Source organism: Bos javanicus, chromosome 17, assembly GCF_032452875.1.
Source record: "Bos javanicus breed banteng chromosome 17, ARS-OSU_banteng_1.0, whole genome shotgun sequence".
NCBI classification, from domain to species: Eukaryota; Metazoa; Chordata; class Mammalia; order Artiodactyla; family Bovidae; genus Bos; species Bos javanicus.
The window spans coordinates 4,520,149-4,543,199 of record NC_083884.1 but is presented as its reverse complement, the minus strand read 5'-3'; the positions used below and the strand labels follow the sequence as shown (position 1 = coordinate 4,543,199).

Genomic DNA, 23,051 nt, shown 5'->3' with positions numbered 1-23,051 from the left:
CACACACACACACACACACACACACACACACCGAGTCAAACACTGCTTTCTGCACTTAGTTTCTCAGGAAGAGAAAGTTCTGATGGTCTGATTGTCCCTCAACCCAACAAACCCCCTTGCTCTGCCTGGGATTCTCAGCATCCCTCCTGTCTGCTAGTTGTTAAGTGCAAAACAGGTTGAAGAGCATGGAACCTTTTTCTTTTGGTTAAAGAGCACACTCTTCCTGGAGCTGCTTCTAGTGAAAGGTGGTCAAAGAGAGCTGTTGTTTGGCTTTGTGAGACCTCTAACTCTTGGGGGCATCAGGTCAGACAAGAGGTGTGTTCTAGTGGAAGATCTGAAGGGTACAGGTAGGAGGTGGTAAATCCACTTGGTTAAGCCTAGCCCTTTTCTTAAACTGCTTGCTTTTTCATCCTCTATAATTCATTTACTCATTTTTCAATCCATGATTGGTCCTGCTCCATATTCCTACGTGGTACTGTGCTTTTTATGTCATTGTTCAGTGGTGGTCTACCTGTGTTAGTGTTGTTGGAGGTGTTAGGGAGTTCATTTTTTATCCTATTCATACATTCCATTTCCCTCTTGGTTATTTCTTGGTGTATATGTGTGTGTGTGAAGAATTGATGCTTTTGAACTGTAGTGTTGGAGAAGACTCTTGAAAGTCCCTTGGACAGCAAGGAGATCCAACCAGTCCATCCTAAAGTAAATCAGTCCTGAATATTCATTGGAGGACTGATGCTGAAGCTGAAACTCCAATACTTTGGCCACCTGATGTGAAGAACTGACTCACTTGAAAAGACCCTGATGCTGGGAAAGATTGACAGCAGGAAGAGAAGGGGATGACAGAGGATGAGATGGTTGGATGGCATCACTGACTCAGTGGACATGAGTTTGAGTAAACTCTGGGAGCTGGTGATGGACAGGGAGGCCTGGCGTGTTCCAGTCCTTGGGGTCACAAAGAGTGACACGACTGAGTGACTGAACTGCGCTGATGTATGTTATATCTCATTCATTTATGGCTGGCTCGGTCTGTGTTGCTGCATGTGGGCTTCTCATTGAGGTGGCTTCTCTTTTTGTGGAGCATGGATTCTAGGTGCATGGGCTTCAGTACTTGCAGCACATGGGCTCAGTAGCTGTGGTGCAGCTGAGTCTCCTGCATTGGCAGGTGGCTTCTTAACCACTGGACCCCAGGGAAGTCCCATGTTTTATATCTTACAGAACATTTCTCAAGAACTGGAATTAAGCCATGATGTCAAACATAGTCATTCATTTGAACCTCTTTTCTTTGTAGGTCAAATCACTGGACAATGCCACGTGCTTTGTGGACAGCCTGGGTCTGGGCTGTCATCATCCTGTCCACGGAAGGAGCCTCTGACCAGGCTTCTTCTCTGTCTTGTGACCCAACTGGTGTCTGCGATGGCCATTCCAGATCTTTAAACTCCATCCCCTCTGGTCTCACGGCAGGTGTGAAAAGCCTTGACCTGTCCAACAACGAGATCACCTATGTCGGCAACAGAGACCTGCAGAGGTGTGTGAACCTGAAGACTCTGAGGCTGGGGGCCAATGAAATTCACACAGTGGAGGAAGATTCTTTTTTTCACCTGAGGAATCTTGAATATTTGGACTTATCCTATAATCGCTTATCTAACTTATCATCCTCCTGGTTCAGGTCCCTTTATGTCTTGAAATTCTTAAACTTACTGGGAAATTTATACAAAACACTTGGGGAAACATCTCTTTTTTCTCATCTCCCAAATCTGCGGACCCTAAAAGTAGGAAATAGTAACAGCTTCACTGAGATTCATGAAAAGGATTTCACTGGACTGACTTTTCTTGAGGAGCTTGAGATCAGTGCTCAAAATCTGCAGATATATGTGCCAAAGAGTTTAAAGTCAATCCAGAACATTAGCCATCTGATTCTACATCTGAAGCAGCCTGTTTTACTCGTGGACATTCTTGTAGATATTGTAAGTTCCTTAGATTGTTTAGAACTGAGAGATACTAATTTGCACACTTTCCATTTTTCAGAAGCATCCATCAGTGAAATGAGTACATCGGTTAAAAAGCTTATATTTAGAAATGTGCAATTCACCGATGAAAGTTTTGTTGAAGTTGTCAAACTGTTTAACTATGTTTCTGGGATCTTAGAAGTAGAGTTTGATGACTGTACCCATGATGGAATTGGCGATTTTAGAGCACTGAGTTTGGACAGAATTAGACACCTAGGTAATGTGGAGACGTTAACAATACGGAAGTTGCATATTCCACAGTTTTTCTTATTTCAAGATCTGAGTAGTATATATCCACTCACAGGCAAAGTTAAAAGAGTCACAATAGAAAACAGTAAGGTTTTTCTGGTTCCTTGTTTACTTTCACAACATTTAAAATCATTAGAATATTTGGATCTCAGTGAAAACTTAATGTCTGAAGAAACCTTGAAAAACTCAGCCTGTAAGGATGCCTGGCCCTTCCTTCAAACCTTGGTTTTAAGGCAGAATCGTTTGAAATCACTAGAAAAAACGGGAGAACTTTTGCTTACTCTGGAAAATCTGAATAGCCTTGATATCAGTAAGAATAATTTTCTTTCAATGCCTGAAACTTGTCAGTGGCCAGGCAAAATGAAACAGCTGAACTTATCCAGCACAAGGATACACAGTTTAACCCAGTGCCTTCCCCAGACCCTGGAAATTTTAGATGTTAGCAATAACAATCTTGATTCATTTTCTTTGATTTTGCCACAACTCAAAGAACTTTATATTTCCAGAAATAAGTTGAAGACTCTACCAGATGCCTCCTTCTTACCCGTGTTATCAGTTATGAGAATTAGCAGAAATATAATAAATACTTTCTCAAAGGAACAACTTGATTCTTTTCAGCAACTGAAGACGTTGGAGGCCGGTGGCAACAACTTCATTTGCTCCTGTGACTTCCTGTCCTTCACACAGGGACAGCAGGCACTGGGCCGTGTCCTGGTTGACTGGCCCGATGACTACCGCTGTGACTCTCCCTCCCACGTGCGGGGCCAGCGGGTGCAGGACGCCCGGCTCTCCCTTTCTGAATGCCACAGGGCGGCCGTGGTGTCCGCCGCGTGCTGTGCCCTCTTCCTGTTGCTCCTGCTCACGGGGGTGCTGTGTCACCGTTTCCACGGACTGTGGTACATGAAGATGATGTGGGCGTGGCTGCAGGCCAAGAGGAAGCCCAGGAAGGCTCCCCGCAGGGACATCTGCTACGACGCCTTCGTGTCCTACAGCGAGCGGGATTCCTACTGGGTGGAGAACCTCATGGTCCAGGAGCTGGAGCAGTTCAACCCTCCCTTTAAGCTGTGTCTTCACAAGCGAGACTTCATTCCTGGCAAGTGGATTATCGACAACATCATTGACTCCATTGAAAAGAGCCACAAAACCATCTTTGTGCTTTCGGAGAACTTTGTGAAGAGCGAGTGGTGCAAGTATGAGCTGGACTTCTCCCATTTCCGTCTCTTTGATGAGAACAATGATGCTGCCATTCTGATTCTGCTGGAGCCCATTGACAAGAAGGCCATTCCCCAGCGCTTCTGTAAGCTGCGGAAGATCATGAACACCAAGACCTACCTGGAGTGGCCCGTGGATGAGACTCAGCAGGAAGGGTTTTGGTTAAATTTGAGAGCTGCAATAAGGTCCTAGGATCCTTCATTAAGGGTCAGTCTTGGTCTGGTGGTGGTCCTTCTATCACTAGTTATAACTGAGTCCATTCTGACTTAATTATATGTAAACCATCCAGTGAATATTCATTGGAAGAACTGATGCTGAAGCTCCAATACTTTGGCCACCTGATGTGAAGAGCTGACTCACTGGAAAAGACCCTGATGCTGGGAAAGATTGAGGGAAGGAGGAGGAGAAGGGGACGATAGAGGATGAGATGGTTGGATGGCATCACTGACTCAGTGGACATGAATTTGAGCAAGCTCCAGGAAACACTGAAGGACAGGAAAGCCTGGTGTGCTGCAGTCCATGAGGTTGCAAAGAGTTGGAATTTAGCGACCGAACAACAACCATATATAAACTATTGAATGAGGACCTGCTTACTAAAATGACTAAAACTGTTCAAATTTTGTCTAGAGTGCTGTTTTATCAAAACTGCGACCAAATTGGAAAAACATGGTTCTAGGCTTTTATTTATCCTATGAGACAGTCATGATCTCAGTCCATTATTTATATGTGAATTATCTGTAGCAATTGGCTTAGTTCATTAGGAAACAGCAGAAATGAATAGATTTTAAGTGACTTTCCATCAGCTTTCTGCCAGGGGACTCATCCATGTCTGGAGAGGGTGTTCTTTGTCCCCCAGCTGTCCCTTCTGTGTGTGACTGCTCTCAGGAGCAACAAGACAAAATGTTAAAGTCCTTCAGCCAAATGTATTGTTCTCAGAAAAAAAAAGTGCTGTTTTGTGTCCCCATTAAGCTTTACAGGATACTAAAATACCTAGAGGGTATATTTTAAAATGAACTGTGTGCGTCTTCCTCAGAATTTGATAAGTTTCTCCAGCCATAGTTACTTGAGAGAGCGTATATAACCCAAGGTGCAGTAAATTATGTATTTCTATGGAAATGAAACTGATGAAATAAATACTCAGTTTTGAAGAATTTAAAGCAGTCTTCTATATCCCTGATGCTGATCTTCAGCCTTTAGTTATGTGTGAGGTTCTCATTACTGTCTGGTTACTCTGCTCCCTGAATCATATTGCTTTTTCCTTCTTTTAAAAAGTCTTGTTTCTAATTCTAAAAAGGGCCCTCTTTTTCTCTTTCTGAAATGTTATAGAAGTATGTGTGAGCTAAATAAATTTTTAAGCAAGCATCGACCTAGAGGTTCCTCACAATGACTCAAAAATATTTGATACACAGTGATTTAAAAGAAAGATACTACTTCCATATGTTAATTTTTAGAATCTAGATAATAAGGCATTAAATGAATGCATTAAATTTAAAAGCAAGGAGCTGATCCTGGATTTTGTGCAACTCTCTTGGTAAGCTGGGAACCATGTGTGAAGGAAGTGACCTTGCTTCATCTTCAGCCAGAACTGGGTCTGTGTGGTTTACTGGGGTCTGAAGTCAGAAAGCCCTGGGTTAGGACAGTGCATCTCTGGGTAAGTCGGTCTGACCGCAGATATTCCCTGTCACAAAGACAGGGCAGTAATGAATCCATCAGAGGGTCCTGTGTCGAGACTGATATTCAGCAGAGTCAGTGAAGCACTGGGCGTGTGCCCCGGGGTGCTGTTCAGGCTGAGGAGGCAAGAAGAACGCCCGCAGGAATGGAGACCCGGGTGCCCACACAGGCCAACAGGCGCCTGTGGCGGATGTTAGCGATTATTATTTCCACGGAGTGGTTCATCTCATTAGATATTATGGTTTGTAAATGAACATTTTTGTGTTATGGGTCCTAGTGGGGATCTCGGGTATATTTTCTGCTGTTTGCAGAAAGTTATACCAAAGAAATAAATCCATTAAATGCATATAGGTTTTAGTCCTTGGGAAACCCAAGGGTGGGTTCTTCTCTCTTACAAACTCCTGGGAGCATGCAATGGAGGAGACAGTAGCCAGTCTAATAAAAAACAGGCAAGTTCAGGAAGAGGAAACGAGAGATGCCACAGAAACCAAAGACAAAATGGACTTTTTGCTTTACTTCTCTATTTCCTATGTAAGTATAACATTGTCATGAGAACCAGACAAATTTAACATGGATGTGATCTGTAGATTTAATTTCAATAATTTAAACAGCAACAGGAACAGCTTCATAGTTAATTGATAGATCTAAAATAATTTTTTGAAAAGAATCTTTATTTTTTTTCATTACAAATGTTAAACTGTAGAAATTTTGGAGAAGAAACTACAGCATATAAAAGAAATTAAAGAGTCAGCTCTTATCCCTTCACCTTGAGCTAACCTCTGGTAACTGGAGATAGGTTAGTGCTCTCCATAATTTTTTCAATGTGTATATATATATTACTTCATAAAACTGAGATTAGATTTTACATGCTTAAACTGTATAAAGAAAATAGCATCTCTTTTTTTGCCCCTGATATTATTTGGTAATTATCTAACATTTCTAAGCTCTGAAGTTCAGTCACAATTCCATGCAGACATCTATTGGTTTACTTGCTCAGAGTTCTAAAGGGCCATCATGCAGCTCTCCATAAAAAATAAGTGGCAAATACCCCAGAGGTCGAACACATCAGAGGTCACATACAACAGAGGTCATTTAAGGACTCTTGTACAGAAGAGAAACTAAGTGTTAGTTGGTGTTTATCCAACTGCAAGGTGCTTTGTCAATACCCAGTTCAAGAATCTCGTTTTCTCTCTTTAACCTTGCACATGGCTGCTATGTAATATATATGGAATTGTTGAAATGTCTGCTGAGTAGGGAAATAAACTAGAGTTAAATCTTCTAATAATCTGGATGATGAGCCAGTTGTAATACTGAAGCACTGAGTAGTTTCAAGAAGGAAAATTACCAAAAGGTAGAAATCTTAATGTGAGGGACTTCCTTGGTGTTCCTGTGGTTTAGAATCCACCTTCCAATGCAAGGGATGTAGGTTTGATTCCTGGTGGGGGGACTAAGATCCCATATACCTCGGGGCAAGTAAGCTTCTGCCCTGCAACTAGAGAAAGCCTATGCATTCCAATGAAGACCTGGCACAGCCAAAAAAACATCTTAATGTGAGATCTCATCATAACTATGATGGAATTTTGTATAAAGGACATTGCCAACATTTTTTTAAATTTATTAAGTACAATTGATTTATAGTGTTGAGTTAATTTCTGCTGCACAGCAAAGTGATTCATTTATACATATGTGTCCATTCTTTTTCATATTCTTTTCCATTATGATTTATCACAGAATACTGAATATAGTTCCCTGTGCTACACAGTAGGAGGTTGTTGTTTATCCTTTCTATATATAATAGTCTGCATCTGCTAATCCCAAACTCCCAATCCAACAGTTACCTGGCCCCCCTCCGCACTGGCAACTCCAAGTCTGTTCTGTCTGGGAGTCTTTCTGTTTCATAGATCAGTTCATTTGTGGCATATTTTAGATTCCACATATAAGTGATATCAGGATATTTGTCTTTCTGATTTACTTCACTCAGTAGGATAATCTAGGTCACCTATGTTGCTGCAACGTGTTGCCCGTGTTTTGGCAATAGACGTGTTTCCTTTTTACTTCATTCAAGTGTAATGTCGTCAAGTGTTGCAGATGTCTGGTGTGATGTATAGTGGTGACTATTTAGTAAATGACCAGTAATTTAAAATGAATTAATTTGAGGGAGTTAAACGTGGTAATACCATTCTTAGGTTAATTTGTTCTGACTTGTCTTCTCAGTTCTGTTCATTTTTTCTCTCTTGTTGGATTGGTTCATTTGTTCAGCAGATATTTATTAGTGCCTCTTATGTGTCAGATGGTGCCCAAGTGCTGCAAAGATAGTAGGGAACAAAACATAAAATCCTCTGTGTTCATGGAGAGGAAGAAAGACAGTAGACAAATGAGTCTATGATGTGATTTCAGGTGTTGAAAAGGGCTGGGATAGAAGTGAAAACAGTATGGCCATGGAAAGAGAGTGTGTGTGTTTACGTGTAAACAGGTGGCCCCGAAGAAGAGAGGGGTGCGCTCCCTCAGTTACCCGTGCGTGGGCTGAGTGTGCAGCAGCCCCAGCGGACCCCGCGCGGCTCTGGCCATTGTATGGACGGCAGCACCCGGTGCTAACGGAAGGGCTCAGTGGTACCAAAGCTGCCGTGGGGTAACAAGAACAGAGACCAGAAAAGACCGTGTCCTTAAACCATAGATTTAATGACTCTACTTCTTTGAAGATGTTCAACCGATAAGACGGCATTTGTTATAACTCAATAAAATTGTATGTGAGAAGCACTTTGCAGACCTCTGAAACCCATCCCAGGTGAGATCACTGTAAGCCAAGCTCGGGATGGGATGTCCACGGTGGGTGGTACCAGAAGCGCCACAAGCCCGGATGAGACAGTGGTTGTAACCGGAAAGATGCAAGGCCTCTGTGTTTATTCCACTGCTCAGCTTCTGCTTAAATTCTTTCCACACAGACCCAGTGCCAGCTTTTATTCAGTTCTCTGAATTCTTGGGATCTCTAAAAATTAAAAGAGTGTTAGAAAATATTTCCACATGCAGTACATCGCTTCTGGGGTAAGCGTGCTATGCTATTCCAGCCCTAGTGAATAGTTAATGCCTTGGACGATCCCGATGACCACGGGTTGCCAGGCCACCAGGTAACGAAGCCAGTCCAGGATCTGTCCGTATAGAAAGTGTGTGCGCTCCCAGCTGAATCTCAGTTAAGGAGGTTGCGCTACATCTAGCCACGTAGCAGAAATAGTCACTGTTATTTATACTACATCTGATTTCTAAAAGTAAAACGGTCTACAATAAAATCCCCAAATACAATCCCAAAGAAGAATAAAAGGTAAGGGTCACATACTGAAAGAAAGAGGAAGCGGGGGATGATGAACGCGGAAAACGAAGGACGATGAAAACTACCGTTGAGCGAGCAAAAACAGCTCTGGGCTATTCTGCCCTCGTTCATCAGAGGGAACTCACTGCATGTTAAAAAGGAAGGCATTAGTTCACTGATAATACATATCCTATCCTGGTCCCTCGGCTAGACTGTGCTGAGGGAACTTCATACGTAGTATCTCTATTAGCCGTGTTATACACGGAAAGGCAGACTTTTCATACGTATCGTTTATCTTACACTGAATCTCAATGAGGAGTGCATGTGTTTCTTTAGCTGCCTTGGAAGAATGATGCTTGTTGTTAGATGCTCCATTCAGAAACACAGTTCTGTATTTCACAGAAAAAAAAGTACATGTAATATTCAAAAGTTTATTCTCTCAAGACCGTTTCGTTCTCTCAAAGAAATCAATTGTCTTTTATTATTTAAATGATCGTTAAGGTGACATTTATGACCACATTATCACCCATTTTATGACAAAGACGCATATACTGAGGTTTCACAAGTGAGTTACTAGTCGAAAGCTGTTCTGGCTCAGCCTAGTGAGGAGAGAAGGTGCATGACGGCCTTCTGCTGGGGCTGTTCTTGGCCGGGTTCTGAGACAAAAGCCAGCTGGGAGGGAGCTGAGCGGGTTCTCTGTGCTGGGGTGTGGCTCTGAGACCCAGGGCCCACCTGCGCTGCCGCCCCTGCGGCTCTACTGACAAGTCCTTCCTTACCTGCAGCTCTCAGCCACGGCGGCGCTTCTGCAGATAGCCACTGGTGAACCTGCACAGTGAGGGTTGGTGAAGAGTCAAGGGGGCAGGGATGGGGGGATCTCCTTTAGCACTGTGAAAGTCGGGTGACTGGAACTTAGAAGGAATACGGTAAGTCCCCTGCGTATGAGTGAGTTCCGTTCAGAGAGTGCTTTCATAAGTCCAACAAAGTTATCTAGGTACCCAACTAACATCATCATCTACATACTGTACTTTTCACACAAATAACACATAAAAATCAAGCAAACAAAAAATGACACATTTTTAATCTTATGAAAAGTACAGTAGTACAGTACAGTGGCTGAACAGACACACGAGCTAACTTACATGATTGGACATGCAAAGGCACGTTCCCATCCCTGAAAGTTCACGGCTTGGAGGTGCATACGTAGGGGACTGACTGTAGGAAGGCTGCTGCTGAGGAGCTAAGAGGGAGTTCCTGGCAGGCTGTGGCCATCCCCTCAGGGCTCTTCCACTTAAGGGGGATGCGTTTTAGATCTGTTTACCCCCCTGGAAGAGACACTGCGGTCTTGGGCGGGTGGGGTGGAGGGCCAAGGCTTGCAGTCAGCGCTGGAGGGGGATACTCCCTTCCTGTGACCTTAATGAGATGTGAGTTTATTTGGTCTGGGGTCCCTGCTGTCTATAAAAATCCTGTTGTTGCCATTCACTGACCAAATCTGTAGTAGGTCTTCAGTCCTTTCAATATTATTATTACTTAGGTTAGCCTAAGAAAAGATGAGATATAGCAAGGAATTAAAGAAGCCAAAATTCAGGGGGAAAAACCCTACTAATTCTGGAAATAATACAATTTTGTACACCTTAAAAATACTTTTCTATATTCTAGTTCACAGTTGGGGCTTTTAAATTTTCTATTCTATTTCCCTCCCCATCCACTCATCTTATCCACCCGTTATTTATCATCTGTCTCTCTGCCTATCTATCATCCATTTATCTGCCTACCTACTTATCTTATCCTTCCATATATTCATATTATCCATATTTGCAATGTCCCATCACATTTTCACTAAAGCCCTTATAGTGGAATAAGTGGAATACAAAGAGTAGAATGTATCTTTTTTGGCATTTAACTTAGCTAGAATAGTAACGCAGACATGGGCAAGAAAAGGGACAAGTCACTTTGAAATAGGTAGTTAGGGAAAACAGTGTTTTCTGCCGTACCTGTAGTGATGATAAGGAAAGTTTAAATTAGAGAATGTGTTGCCAGAAAATAATATTTCATAACTTCATAAAAAGGATACGGGTTATTGATCATCCTCTTCAAATCGACCTTCTCTTTGCAGTAAGGGCACGTCTGCTTTTTACCAACAATACACCAACCTCGGATGCAGAATTCATGAAAGCTTAGGGATCTTGTTAGGGAAGATACTGAAAGGCAAGGTCTACTTCATGACGATGTGATGGAAATGATCCCGCCTGTTGGGTGGAGTGGTGGAGGCAGAAATGGCTCTCGGTCATGACTTGGTTGTGTCCATTGCTTTCCTAGAGCCTCTGCAGGACAGTGGAGCCACCAAGGACAGTGAGCTTGAAGTCAAAGCCTATGACCCTGAGGAGTTTACTCATCTTCTTAGCCTTACATGTTCTGACCTCAGATTCTGTGATTAAATTAGACAAAGAATGTGGATGTGCTTTTTTACAGGATGTCTTATGTAAACATATCCTCACTTTTTGTGCATATCTCTGCATTTATCATAGCATCTCCCCATTTAGCTTTTTGGGCACCTACCCATTACCATCTATGTAATGAGATTCAGTTCACTTCAGTTCAGTTCAGTCGCTCAGTCGTGTCCGACTCTTTGTGATCCCATGAATCGCAGCAAGTTCAAATTATTTGTGGTCAAATATTTGTACAGATATTTCTATTAGCTTCATAAGTTTTTTCTCAAGGTTTTATTACTGATAAGGAGCCAGTTATTTTGAAATAGAATATATAGAATCTAGGCACTTACAGATTCATTTGTATACAATCCCTTTCGATGCTTTGTCCCCAAAGTTGACAATGAACCATATGTTTTCCCTCAGCACCAGGGACTGAGTCTTACAGAGCCTGAGTCAAGTCACTCTGGGTCATGACTTTTTGTGTACTTACATATCTCTCCTGGGCAATGTGCTACCTGTGGGACAGTGACTCATTCATCTCTGTGCTCAGCACCTTAAGCAGTGCCTTAATGCCTGTTTGGGGGCTTCCCAGGTGGCACTAATGGCAAATAATCCACCTGCCAATGCAGGAGATGCAAAACTCAAGTTGGATCCCTGGGACAGGAGGATCCCCTGGATGGGGTAATGTCAGCACACTCCAGTGTTCTTGCCTGGAGAACTCCATGGACAGAGGAGCCTGGTGTGCTATATACTCCATGGGGCCTCAGACAGTTGGACATGGACATGACTGAGCGACTAAGCACACACACACACACACACACACACACACGCCTATTTATTGAATGAATATTTGAATGAATCATTCAAAACCAATTACTATTGCAAACTTATTTTCCTCGGGTTCCACAGCTTATAGATTTGAGTAAGATCATTAACTGGGGCTTTTCTGGTGGCTCTGTGGTGAAGAATCTGCCTGCCAATGTAGGAGATGCAGGTTCAATCCCCGGGTTGGGACGATCCTCTGGAGAAGGAAATGGCAACCCGCTCCAGTATTCTTGCCTGGGAAATCCCATGGACAGAGGAGCCAGGTGGGCTACAGTCCATGGGGTCACAAAAAGCGTTGGCTATGACTTAATGACTAAACAACAAACACAATGATTAACTATGAGATTCACCGTGTTGATTTCTTTCTAGAGTCACTGATCCCAGGGTGGCTTTCCCTGATCTGCTACAGCACCCATGTAGACGTTCCCTCACTAACGGAGGGCGTGGAGGTGGAGACAATCAAGGCCACGCACATGATTCCTCGGTATTAGACTGGTGTGCGACCAAGAGTCCCCATTCTTTTATGTTCTTGGAACTGGGGTCACTTTTGCATGTTTGGGTTAACATAAAGTGTATTATAACAAAGATACTAAGTCAAAGCCTGTACAGTTCTTCATTCAAAAGAGCTGGTGTATAGCCCCATACCCTCCAGATAGGTATGGCATTCAGGGCTCATTGAGCAAGCATTGAGATGTTCATCTCCTCTTTAATATCCCCTTTTCTCTTCAAAATCTCATATGCAAAGCCTTCACCCCAGCAGAATTTCTGCAGAGCAAGACTCAGATTCCCACCCCTTGTTAATATGATTCATGTTTGCCCACTCCTTGCTAATATGACTCATGCTAAAATGGGCCATTAATAATACTCCCTGCAAAGCAAATTTAAAGGTGACTACATTTTCGATTACATATGCACACATGTACAACAATCCCTAAGGGCTTTTAAAGGTGGAGAGAGAAAATATTTCCACTTGCAAATGGCAGAAGGGGCTCTGTTCCAACATTTGAAAACTAAATCATATTTAAAACTAGGTCCAGACTTGGAAAATTTCTACTAAGAATGATAGGTTTTTGGGAAATGTATCACACTGAAAAACCACATAGAATCCCACATGGGATATCTTTGTGTTTCTTACCTTAAAATGTTAAGACTTAAATGTTGGAGTAAAGGCTCCTATTACAGTTCAGATGCATTTGGTCCAGTTTTTTACTCTCAGGATTGAATAAATGGAATCTGTCCAGATTAAACAGAATCAAATCATGAGTGCTGCACATCTATGGTGTTACTGACTGAGTTCGGTGGGCTTCAGAGGCAAGAGGCAGATGGTTTGATCACCTTATAATGCCAGAGCTTTGAACTGACTGGGTGCACAGCAATATTATAAAATTGATATTGTACTATCAAACAAAGATAAATGATGCCTTCTTTTCCCTGTATGAAGAGAAGAATTAAAATACTGATTGTTGGTCAACGCAAACACCACTGTGGCATCCAGAGTTACGTGCTCAGGCGGTGCAGCCTCGGCCCAGTGCTCTTGATGCCAGCATCTCTCAGCACATGGAGCCCTTCCTCACTGTTGCTGGAGTCCCAGAGGGTGCTGGTTTCCAGGGCCAGGCTGGTCTGGCCCCCAAAGATCCCTTCTCCGGTGGATAGTGATTTGGGGCACAACCCATAGGCCAGGGAATCAAATGGTCCAACTGTAATTTAAGGTGTCCTCTTTTCAAGACCAAAGCTGATACTTGGCTTTCCCCATCACCACTGTGGACACAAGCAGGTTCCTGAGAATTATTTCCAGGTAAAACATGCCACCATTAATACCGTAGATGTGTAGCACTCATGATTTGATTCTGTTTAATCTGGACAGATTCCATTTATTCAATCCTTAGAGTAAAAAAACTGGACATTGTCATTCTTGTTCTTGTGAGATTCAGACAAGGGCTCCGCCAGGCAAGTCCTGAGCTCTGCCCTGCAGCTGAAACTGCACTCTGTTCTTCACTCCCCACACTCTCTCCCCTGGTCCTCACTGGCTATCTGTGTGCTTAAGGCTTCACCGGCTCTCCCAGCCAGCCTCTGCTCAGATGCTGCAGCCCTCCTGTTCGTGTGGCCTGAAGACTCCTTTTAAAAAAGCAATTACTGGGGGAGGAGGAGGGTGGGGAGGAGGAGGGAAAGAGGTTTACCGCCTGCTAACTAAGAGCAGTTCATTATTCATCAGGGATCAGAGAGAGTCTCAATAAGAAAATGGACAGGAGCATGAAGGCTTGGGGTTTGGTGAAGGGAGCTAAGCAAGGCAGAAGGAAGTGGGGAGAAGGAGGAGACACAGGAGGAGGGTGACAGGACAGTCTTCCCTGATTTTCCATCTCTCGGCTTGAGGAAGGCCAAATGGCCTCCCGTGAAAAGGATACACATGCTTGCATGAAAGCTGGTAGGTGTTTTCAATGAGCCCTTCCTCATCAAGTTCCACAATGATCTTCTGCCCACACACGGCGCAGATGTCGTCCGACAGACTCCTGGTGGGCATCCCACTGCCGCTGTAGAACTGTTGGGGGACAGGCCCAGAGCACACATCATTCTGTGAGCACAGGGAAGCCACTGCCAGCTTGAAGACATAGAGGCTTTACTGCTTCTCTGCTGCTTTAGAACTTGAAACGTGTTTCCCATAGGACAATGCTACTGTGGGGTGAAGGTTTCCCAGGCAAAACCCCACTGAGCCCCAAAGCACATCGCTAATTGTAACCACCTAACTTCTCCACTGAGGAATCCTTTAAGAGGAACAGTTTTATCGAGGGCTATAGTTCAGAATGACATGGGAAGCTTTTTAAATTCACCCAGAACCTGACCCTTCTCCTTATTCTCCTGAGACTCTGATTCCCAGATCTCAAGTAATCCCAGACATCTATGTATCTTTTAATTAACTTTAATATAATTAAAATTTTAATCAATTTAAATAAAATCCCATCTGACTATAGGGAGTATGAAGACTAATCCCATTAGAAAGCAGCGCATTTAGAATTCTAACTTGGGACATTGCATCTCCCCAGGGCTGTGGATGAGGAGCGATTCCTAACATTGGCAGCACATTAGAATGTCTAAGAAGCTTTTTTAAAAATAAAAGATTTATTTTATAATTGTTTTAGATACAAAAGATACAAAGATAGAATAGAGTTTCCACACCAAGTTTCCCCTGTGATTAACATTTTACATTTAGGGTGGTACATTTGTTACAATTAATGAACCAACACTGATGCATTATTATGAAATCAAGTCTATACTTTGTTCAGATTGCTTGGTTTTTCTCAAATGTCCTTATTTTGTTCTAGAATCCCATCCAGGATACCATTAATTGTCTTATCTCTTTAGGCTTCTCTCTTTTTTTATTTTTTAGGCTTCTCTTGGCTTTGGCAGTTTCTCAGACTTTTTTTCCCTATGATTGACAGTTTGGGGGTGGGGGCGGTGCTTATAGAACGTCCTTCACTTGGATTTTAGCTAATGTTTTTTTCTCTTGATTATGCTGAGCTTATGAGTTTTAGGGAAGAAGAGAACAGAGGTGAAATGCCACCCTTACCACATCGTGGCAAGGGTGCGTGCAGTCCACATGATCCATCGTTGCTGATGTTGACCTTGATTACTGAGTTTGAGGTAGTGTTTGTCAAGTTTCTCCACTCTACAACTACCTTTTACTTCTTTTACTTCTTTCTACACTGTACTCTTTGGAAGGAAATCACCATCACCACGAGCACTTCACACTTAGGGAGTGGGGAGTTAGGAGTTATGGTCCACATCTGTATCAGTCAGAGTTCTCCAGGGAAATGGAACAGAGGATATGCATGCATGTGGGTCGGGGGAGAGTGGGCAGAGAGGGAGAAAGGGGGAAGGGAGAGAGAGACTCATTTTAAAGACCTGAGGCTGGCAAGTCTGGAACCTGGAGGGCAGGCTAACAGGCCGAACTCTGGAAAGAGTTTTCAGACTTGAGGCAGAACTCCTTCTCTGAGAAACTTCAGTTTTTGCCCTTAACGTCTTTGACTGATTAGCTTAAAGACCCATCTATATTTTCAAGGGTATTTGCTTTCCCTTAAAGTTAATTACAGCTACAAAATACATTCAAAGCAACATGTAGACTCATCTTTGGTCAAACAACTGGATACGAGAGCCTAATCAAGTTGACACATAAAAGTTAACCATGCAACCTCTTAAAGGTGGAATATCTCCATAAATTATGTGGAATTTGTCTGAATAGATTTGTCTGTTCTCATTTATTTATATATCTATCTGTTCAATCATTCACTTATTTCACTGTGGACTCATGGATATTTATTCTAAACTTCGAGTTATAACCCAATACTATTTACTACGAATACTACTGCTACTGTGTTGCTCAAATTGTTTCAGCCTTGGCTTCTGTGTTTCTTTGACATAGCCTCATCATTGTGGGTTTTTTCTTGTGTGGGCTTTTTTTGAGAGCCTCCTTACTTTCTGGCCCTACAAAATACTCTAGGTTCATATTGTATGTTCCCTGCCAAGACCCAGAATCAGACGTTCTCCCAAGGAACACTGTTTCCTTTTATTATAGACTGGTATTAGAAAACAAGATCGGAGCACTTTGTGTGCTCACTGCTACTAAGCTGTCATTGCTTCCAGGGCTTCTTAGTTGACAAAGCAAGGAAATATATCTGTATACTCTAACCCATGTGTATACACATATCTATAAAATATTTCTCTATATATCATCTACATTAAGATACTTATAATCTATGTTATATGTATCTTCCCTGGTGGCTCAGACGGTAAAGCATCTGCCTGCAATGTGGGAGACCTGGGTACGATTCCTGGGTCAGGAAGACCCCCTGGAGAAGGAAATGGCAATCCACTCCAGCACTCTTGCCTGGAAAATCCCATGGATGGAGGAGCCTGACAGTCCCTGGGGTCGCAAAGAGTTGGACATGACCCAGCGACTTCACTTTTAAACTTTCACTTTCAATCTATGTTAAGCTAAACACCAGTTCAGACTGATGTCTCTGATCCATTCACAGATCATTCTAGCCTTCTCTCCTTGCGTGTATATAGCCTTCTGAGAGCAAGAAACATAGCTTCCATGACCAGTCTTCCATTCATTTGGAGTCCAGTTCCAGAATACATGCGCAGTGGTATCAGGGTATCCCCATAGCCCTGAGGGGAACTTACTTAATGGAGTGCAGTGCTTACATACAGTTCCTTTTGCTTTTAATCTTAGATCTCCACTCATTTCAAAGAGACTTAGGTCAGCACTTCCCCCGTCCCCCCCACTTCAGAGAGGTTATTTTACACATTTGTAATACAGTTGAATTCTCTTGTCACAGTCCGCATTCTATCCTGGCATTTCCTGACATCCTATATGACTTGTTTTAGATTTGCACACTTAAGGTTTAACCTTTCTGCTATAAAGTACTGTTGATTTTGACAGATGCATAGTGTCATGCATTCACCATTAGAGTATCATACAGAATAATTTCACCACTCTAACAAATTCCCTGTGCTTCACACATTCAACCCTGCTCCCTCCCTAAGCCTCTTGGCAACCACTGGTCTCTTTAGCATCTCCACAGTTTGTACCTTTTCCAAATTGTCATATAAGTGGAATCATAGAGTACAGACTGGCTTCTTTCACTTAGCACTATATATTTACGACGCATCCAACTTTCTGCATGGCTTAATAGCTTATTCCTTTTCCTAGGGAGCTTTTAAAACAAAGCAGATGCATTGGCTCCACTCCCAGAGTCTGACTTAATTAGTGTGGGGCTCAGGCACTGGTGTGGTGCTTCCTCTTTACCTCTGTCACAAGCACATGAATAAGTGCATATACACACGTGCACACACACACACCATCAGTTGAAGTCACTGGTGGTTGTGCCAATGGCTTGAGACAGTACTTGGTGGTTGGAACGAGGATGGCAGGAGATGACAAGACGTCATAGACTGGTGGGATGGAATCAGGTGAGGAATCTCTGTAAAGCTGGGGTTTAAAGACTTTGTTCTTTTGCTAGGTTAAATCTTTTCTTCCTGGTCCACTGGAGAACAGAGGAAATTCAACTCTTCCTCTCCTGTCCACAAGCAGGCACAAGAGGCTTTGGAAATTTGTAGAAGGGGGATGGCTCTGGTTTCTGTTGGAGGCACTGGGAGTGAAAATGCTCCCTTCTGTGCTTGCCTTAGACCTCACTAGAAAGGCAGCTGTCTTAGAGATGACACAAGGCTGGCCATTCCAGCATTCCACCACAGAAGTTGGACTCCAGGCTCTAGAGAAAGAGTAAGATGGAGTCTACAGAGATGGGGGAGGTGGGGGATGAAACAAAGGCCTTGTCGACTAGGTCCTGACCGGTAAGTGGAGGGGAGAACACAGTCCAGAAGGCCAGTCTTTCCTCGCTGCTCACAGCGGTTTCTCCATTTCATACCTGGATGTGTGCCAAGAGACTGGTAGAGGACAGAGATGTGGAATTTCTGAAACCACTGGGTCACACCCGGAACCTTTGGGATGTACGTTTTTAAGAGATGCGCGTGTGTTAGACCACAGATGGTTACTCCTAATATCTGCATCTGGAATCCATCTTTCCAGAAAGTGTGTCCATTCTGAGTTTTAATTTTAAGAGCGTTAAAAAAACTATTAGTGATTTTTTTAATTCCAGGGGACAATACACAGTCAGAACACATTTAGCACACATTTTATCTCTTCTATTTCTTCAAATGCTGTATAATAACTGATCTTTATGATGATTATATCAATCTTTATGATTGATTCTAAAGTGCTTTATGTGCATCAAATATGACTTTTATTTGCATCGGCAGATAAAGGGTTTTTGTTATTGCTGAATTTTTACTAATTCTTTATTTTTATTTTTTAGATTAATTTTTACTAAACCTTTCAATGTTGGCAATTGGAGTATGCTAGATATGGTTACTTCCAGATAATTTGACACCCGGAGAATCCAAGGAGCAGTTGGGCTGATAGAACCAAAAAACACCTATTTCTGAAAATGGTCACAAATGTGTAAGATGAGACCATTTTTCTACATACCAAAAATGATTTCAAAGAATGAAAGCAACGCTTACCCCTAGAGTAGAAGCCATGTAGTCCGAACAGATCTCTGCGAAGTCTCTCCCCATTACTCCATAGTAGAGGCCATAGAACAAGGACACGATGCCAAAATCCATGGAATCTCTAGCTTTGATTCTATTGAAAACAACAGCCAAGGGAAGTAAGAATGGGCATCTTGTGGTGGGGGGGGCGGGGTTGGTCTCGGGAAGGACTGCAGCTTGGAAAGTATTTCTTGCCATGGTATCTAACAGAACCTTGAGTGTATTTTCCTTCATTTATTTGTTTAGTGTTTCTTTTTTTTAAGTGAATTTAAAATTCTCTCCATTCCTTTACGTTTTACCACTCAAGGCTAAGTGGACGAAATAATTCTTGAAAGAGTGTTTAACGTCTTCTTTGGACTGCAGTGCTGAGACAAGCCAACTCTAACCAGAGGTTCTCAAGCTTGGCTGTCGGTGGGAAAACCTGGGCAGCTTGTAAAAAACCTCCATCTGCAGGCTGCACCCTGGGCCAATTACATTAGCTCTCTGGAGGTGGAGCCCATGCAGCAATATTTTTGGAGGCTCTCCAGACAAGGATGATTGCAGTGGGGAGCTAACATGAAGAACCTCTTTAATAGTCCAATGGTTCTCAGCCCTAACTGTATGTTAGGACTACCTGGGGGAGATTTTAAGTATATACTAATACACTATCTTCTAGGGCTCTAATTTAAGTGGCTTGGGGTGGGGTCTGGACAGTAGCTAGGGCTGAGAAGTTTGATTCCTGTGATCAAACTTAGATTTTATAGAATGCTTTCAAATACTTAATCTTACCTAAAAATATTGGAGATAGACATCATTAGCCATACTTTGGTTTGAAAAATGGGGACTTAGGAAAAATGATTGCTTAACCTGATAATTGGTACAGGGATTAAGCTCACATTTTGATGTCATTTGTTACTATGCCATAGTGCCATGTATTAATAAAAAAAATTTATTTTGCAAGTTGGATATTTCAAATATGCTAGGATTCTCTACAACAACTATTTCTTTTTTTTAAATTTATTTTTAATTGGAGGATAATTGCTTTACAATGTTGTGTTGGTTTCTGTCATATAACAAACGTGAATCAGCCCCTTCCCCACCCCCGCCCACCGCCTTCTTTTTCTAAAGGTAAAGGTTTCTTTAAAAAGTGAATGATTAGCTCCTGATGTAATATCTGGATCTTAATGATCACACTTTCGATTTGCTCCCTCTGCAAGAGTCACTAATACTAGCAATGGAAGTTGGGGATCTGCCTGAGGCAGGAAGGAAGTGGAGAGAGGAGAGGAGGTGGGGGTCTGTCTCTCTCTGGAACCCTCTACTGGTGGTTTCTGTGCTCTGTTAACTTGAGGAGGGAATGGTACAGCTGTGCAGACCTGGAGGGCAGAGGTCTTTTGGTGTTGTGAACTGGGCATTCCAACACAGTGGGCAGCTTCATCCTTCCAAACTGGGGCAGTGACGAAGAATGAAGATGACCTTTCCTCTATGCCCAGGGGAGCATGGATTTATAGTCTAATTGATAAAAAGTGTAGCAACAAACTTGTAGTTCCAGAGAAAAGAATCTCAATACAATTGTGTTCAACGACAATTAGTAGTGAAAAAAATAGTTCCTTCCCATCTGAGGGCTTCTCTGGTGGTTCAGCTGGTAAAGAAATCACCTGCAATGTGGGAGACCTGGGTTCCCTAACCCCTGGGTTGGGAAGGTCCCTTGGAGAAGCTACCCACTCCAGTATTCTGGCTTGGAGAATTCCATGGATAGAGGAGCCTGGCAGCCTACATACAGTCCATGGGTTTGCAAAATCAGACACAACTGAACGATTCTCACTTCATTTCCCATCTGAAGGGTTAGGTTCTTCATACACCTCATTATAGGAGAATTCCTGGATAAGGATCTTAAAATCATACAGATAATATTTTGGGGATAACTACAGTCCCAAGTGACTTCATAAAAGTAAAAAAATATTTTACACACATTAAAATAATATAGACAGTATGCTGCAAGAATAATTCAATGTCTTTCTATAGCTTAAACAAACAATAATAGATCTGTACAGCTGTATTCTATCCCTTTCTTCCTAGGGAATGGTAGGAGTTCCCTCTCTGAAAATTGCATGAAATATTTATGAAATCAGATTGTTGTGTTGCCACAGGAAGAGCCCTTCCCCCCAGGGCTGGGTCTCCATCAAGTTTCCTTCCTTGTTTTATGACTTATGGGTAGCTAACTTCTGCCTTTCAAATTTCTAAGGTTCCAGAGATTTAGAGTAATTTTTTTTTGGTCACGTGGCCTGTGGGATCTTATTTCACTGACCAGAGATCGAACCTGCACCCCCAGTTGGAGTCCCAACCACAGGACCACCAAGGAGGTCCCAGAGTTAGAGGAATTTTGACGTGAGACATATTCCAGGGATTTTCATTTGAGTGGTTTTCCACAGCTGGTATGTCCACCATCCACAGTGGTATGTCTCACACTTCCTTTCCAACACACAGGTTGATTACAGCTCTGCCCCTGAGAACCTCACTCACAGCACATCTCAGCAGCCATCTTCCCAGTGGAAACATGATTCTGAGTCATGGATATTATTATCCCAACTTCCTTTATTTCTCCCTAGACTTTGTTGCCCCATTACCTCTTCACTTCTCTTTCACTGTCTAAGTACTCAGTTTCCTCTTTTACTAAATGCCTCCAGCAGAAGAGATTTAGAGCAGAAACAAAATTCTAGAGCAGTGCTGTCCAATGGAAATAGATTGGACATAATTAAAAATTTTCTTATAGCCACAAATAAAAGGTAAAAAGAAACAGATCAAATAATTTCACTAAAACATCCCGAGTACTGTCATCTCATGTAATCATAAAATGATTTTCTTATACGATCTTTGAAACTCAGTGTGTATTTTAGACTTACAGCACCTCTTATTTCATATTTTACATGCTCAGTATTTACATGGGTCGGCAGCTACCGTGTTGGATAGCATAGCTTTAGGGGTTTAAAGAAGAAAGATATATAGAGGGATATGAGACTTAAGAATTTTGTAGAAGGGAACTTTTTCGCTCAATAAGAATTGCTCTAACAAATATAGGCCAACTTTTAATGACGATGTCTTTAAAGCTTATAATTTTTTAAAAACTTTGAAATCTGAGTGTTATTTTCCTTTTACTAGTGCCCCCAGTGGCATCTATGATACCAGTGATAGCCCTATAAACAGTGCGTCCCTGGAAAACTGCAGGGCCAAATGTGGCTTCCAGACACTGAGAACTTGACCAGGTTAATGCTACAAGTAAGTGCTTAGAGACATCAATATCTTAATTGGAGATACTTACCTGAAAAATAAATGGAATCCACACATTGTAAATATGATAGCCAAATAACCCACAACACCAAACGCATAGCTGAGTTTGTAGATTAGAAGAAACCATTTGTAAACCAATCTGTGGAGTGAAAAATGGGGAGACGCACCAAACGTGATATATTAGAAAATAGTTTCTCTTTTTCAAACATTGTTATAAGTCAGTTTTTAGTTTCTAAAATTCTGTTCATTTTACAATACACAGAACATGAATATATCATATCAGCTAAACTCCATGATAATCTAGAGTTTTAATATACGACCAACAAGCAATATATAGACAGTACTATCATGCAGGTGTGTTTCTATGTATATATCCGTATATAAATTCATTGTGACTTACGCCCTCATGTAAAGGTGACCTTCGGGACTGGTTATTCTACATGGGGTCCTGTCGACCTCCCTCTCTTCTTTTCTCATTTGACCCTATATTGGCTTACAGTGGCTTTGGCAGGAGTCTTTGGAGGCAAGCGAGTGATGCGAGATGTCCTCCCCGGAGCCTCTCGCTTCCCGCCCGCGCTGCCCCTGCCCTCGCGCGGCCTCACTCACGCGGCCCCCGCGCAGCCCTGGAGCAGGAGCCCTGCGCATTGTTTTCTCTGCTACGTGGACGGGCCCTGTGTCCGTCCCACACTCACCATGGTGGCTTTCAGAGCTTTCCCCCTTCCCACAGGGTCCACATGGAGAAATGAGAGAGGGTGGGGATGCAGGGCAAGGACGGAGCGGATGTGGAAGGAGCCGTGGACCTGGCTGCTTCCCCTGCTGCCCGCAGTAAAAGCTCTTAGGAAAACCGCCCGAAGGGCCGCATGGCTGCTTCCTGCCTGAGAGAGCCTGGGCTGGGGCTGGGGCGCGGCTCCATCCCTGGTTCGGTACAAGGGCCCTGCCTGTCAGAACACACAGGGGCTGGAAGGAGGGGGGCTGGGGGCCCGGAGC

General features: G+C 42.8%; 2 protein-coding genes across 12 annotated transcripts in view; one reads left to right on the top strand and one right to left on the bottom strand.

The window, feature by feature from the left end:
• Positions 1 to 18,896, top strand: part of TLR2 (toll like receptor 2) — a 40,020-nt gene extending 21,124 nt beyond the window's left edge. For all 5 annotated transcript variants that reach the window (XM_061383926.1, XM_061383925.1, XM_061383921.1 and 2 more), the window contains exon 2: positions 1,289 to 18,896. In XM_061383926.1, the coding sequence (XP_061239910.1) occupies positions 1,305 to 3,659 (2,355 nt within the window). In that variant the 5' untranslated portion in view covers positions 1,289 to 1,304 and the 3' untranslated portion in view covers positions 3,660 to 18,896. The remainder of the gene's footprint in view (positions 1 to 1,288) is intronic.
• Positions 5,789 to 23,051, bottom strand: part of RNF175 (ring finger protein 175) — a 69,225-nt gene continuing 51,962 nt past the window's right edge. For 2 of the 7 annotated variants that reach the window (XM_061383931.1, XM_061383935.1), the window contains 5 exons: positions 22,096 to 22,203; positions 18,774 to 18,894; positions 14,099 to 14,292; positions 10,514 to 10,615; positions 5,789 to 8,315 (listed from right to left, as the gene is read on the bottom strand). In XM_061383931.1, the coding sequence (XP_061239915.1) occupies positions 8,195 to 8,315; positions 10,514 to 10,615; positions 14,099 to 14,292; positions 18,774 to 18,894; positions 22,096 to 22,203 (646 nt within the window). In that variant the 3' untranslated portion in view covers positions 5,789 to 8,194. Of the gene's footprint in view, positions 8,316 to 9,492; positions 10,434 to 10,513; positions 10,616 to 14,098; positions 14,293 to 18,773; positions 18,895 to 22,095; positions 22,204 to 23,051 lie in introns of those variants that run through there. The other 5 variants (XM_061383927.1, XM_061383934.1, XM_061383928.1 and 2 more) reach the window with 4 other exon arrangements.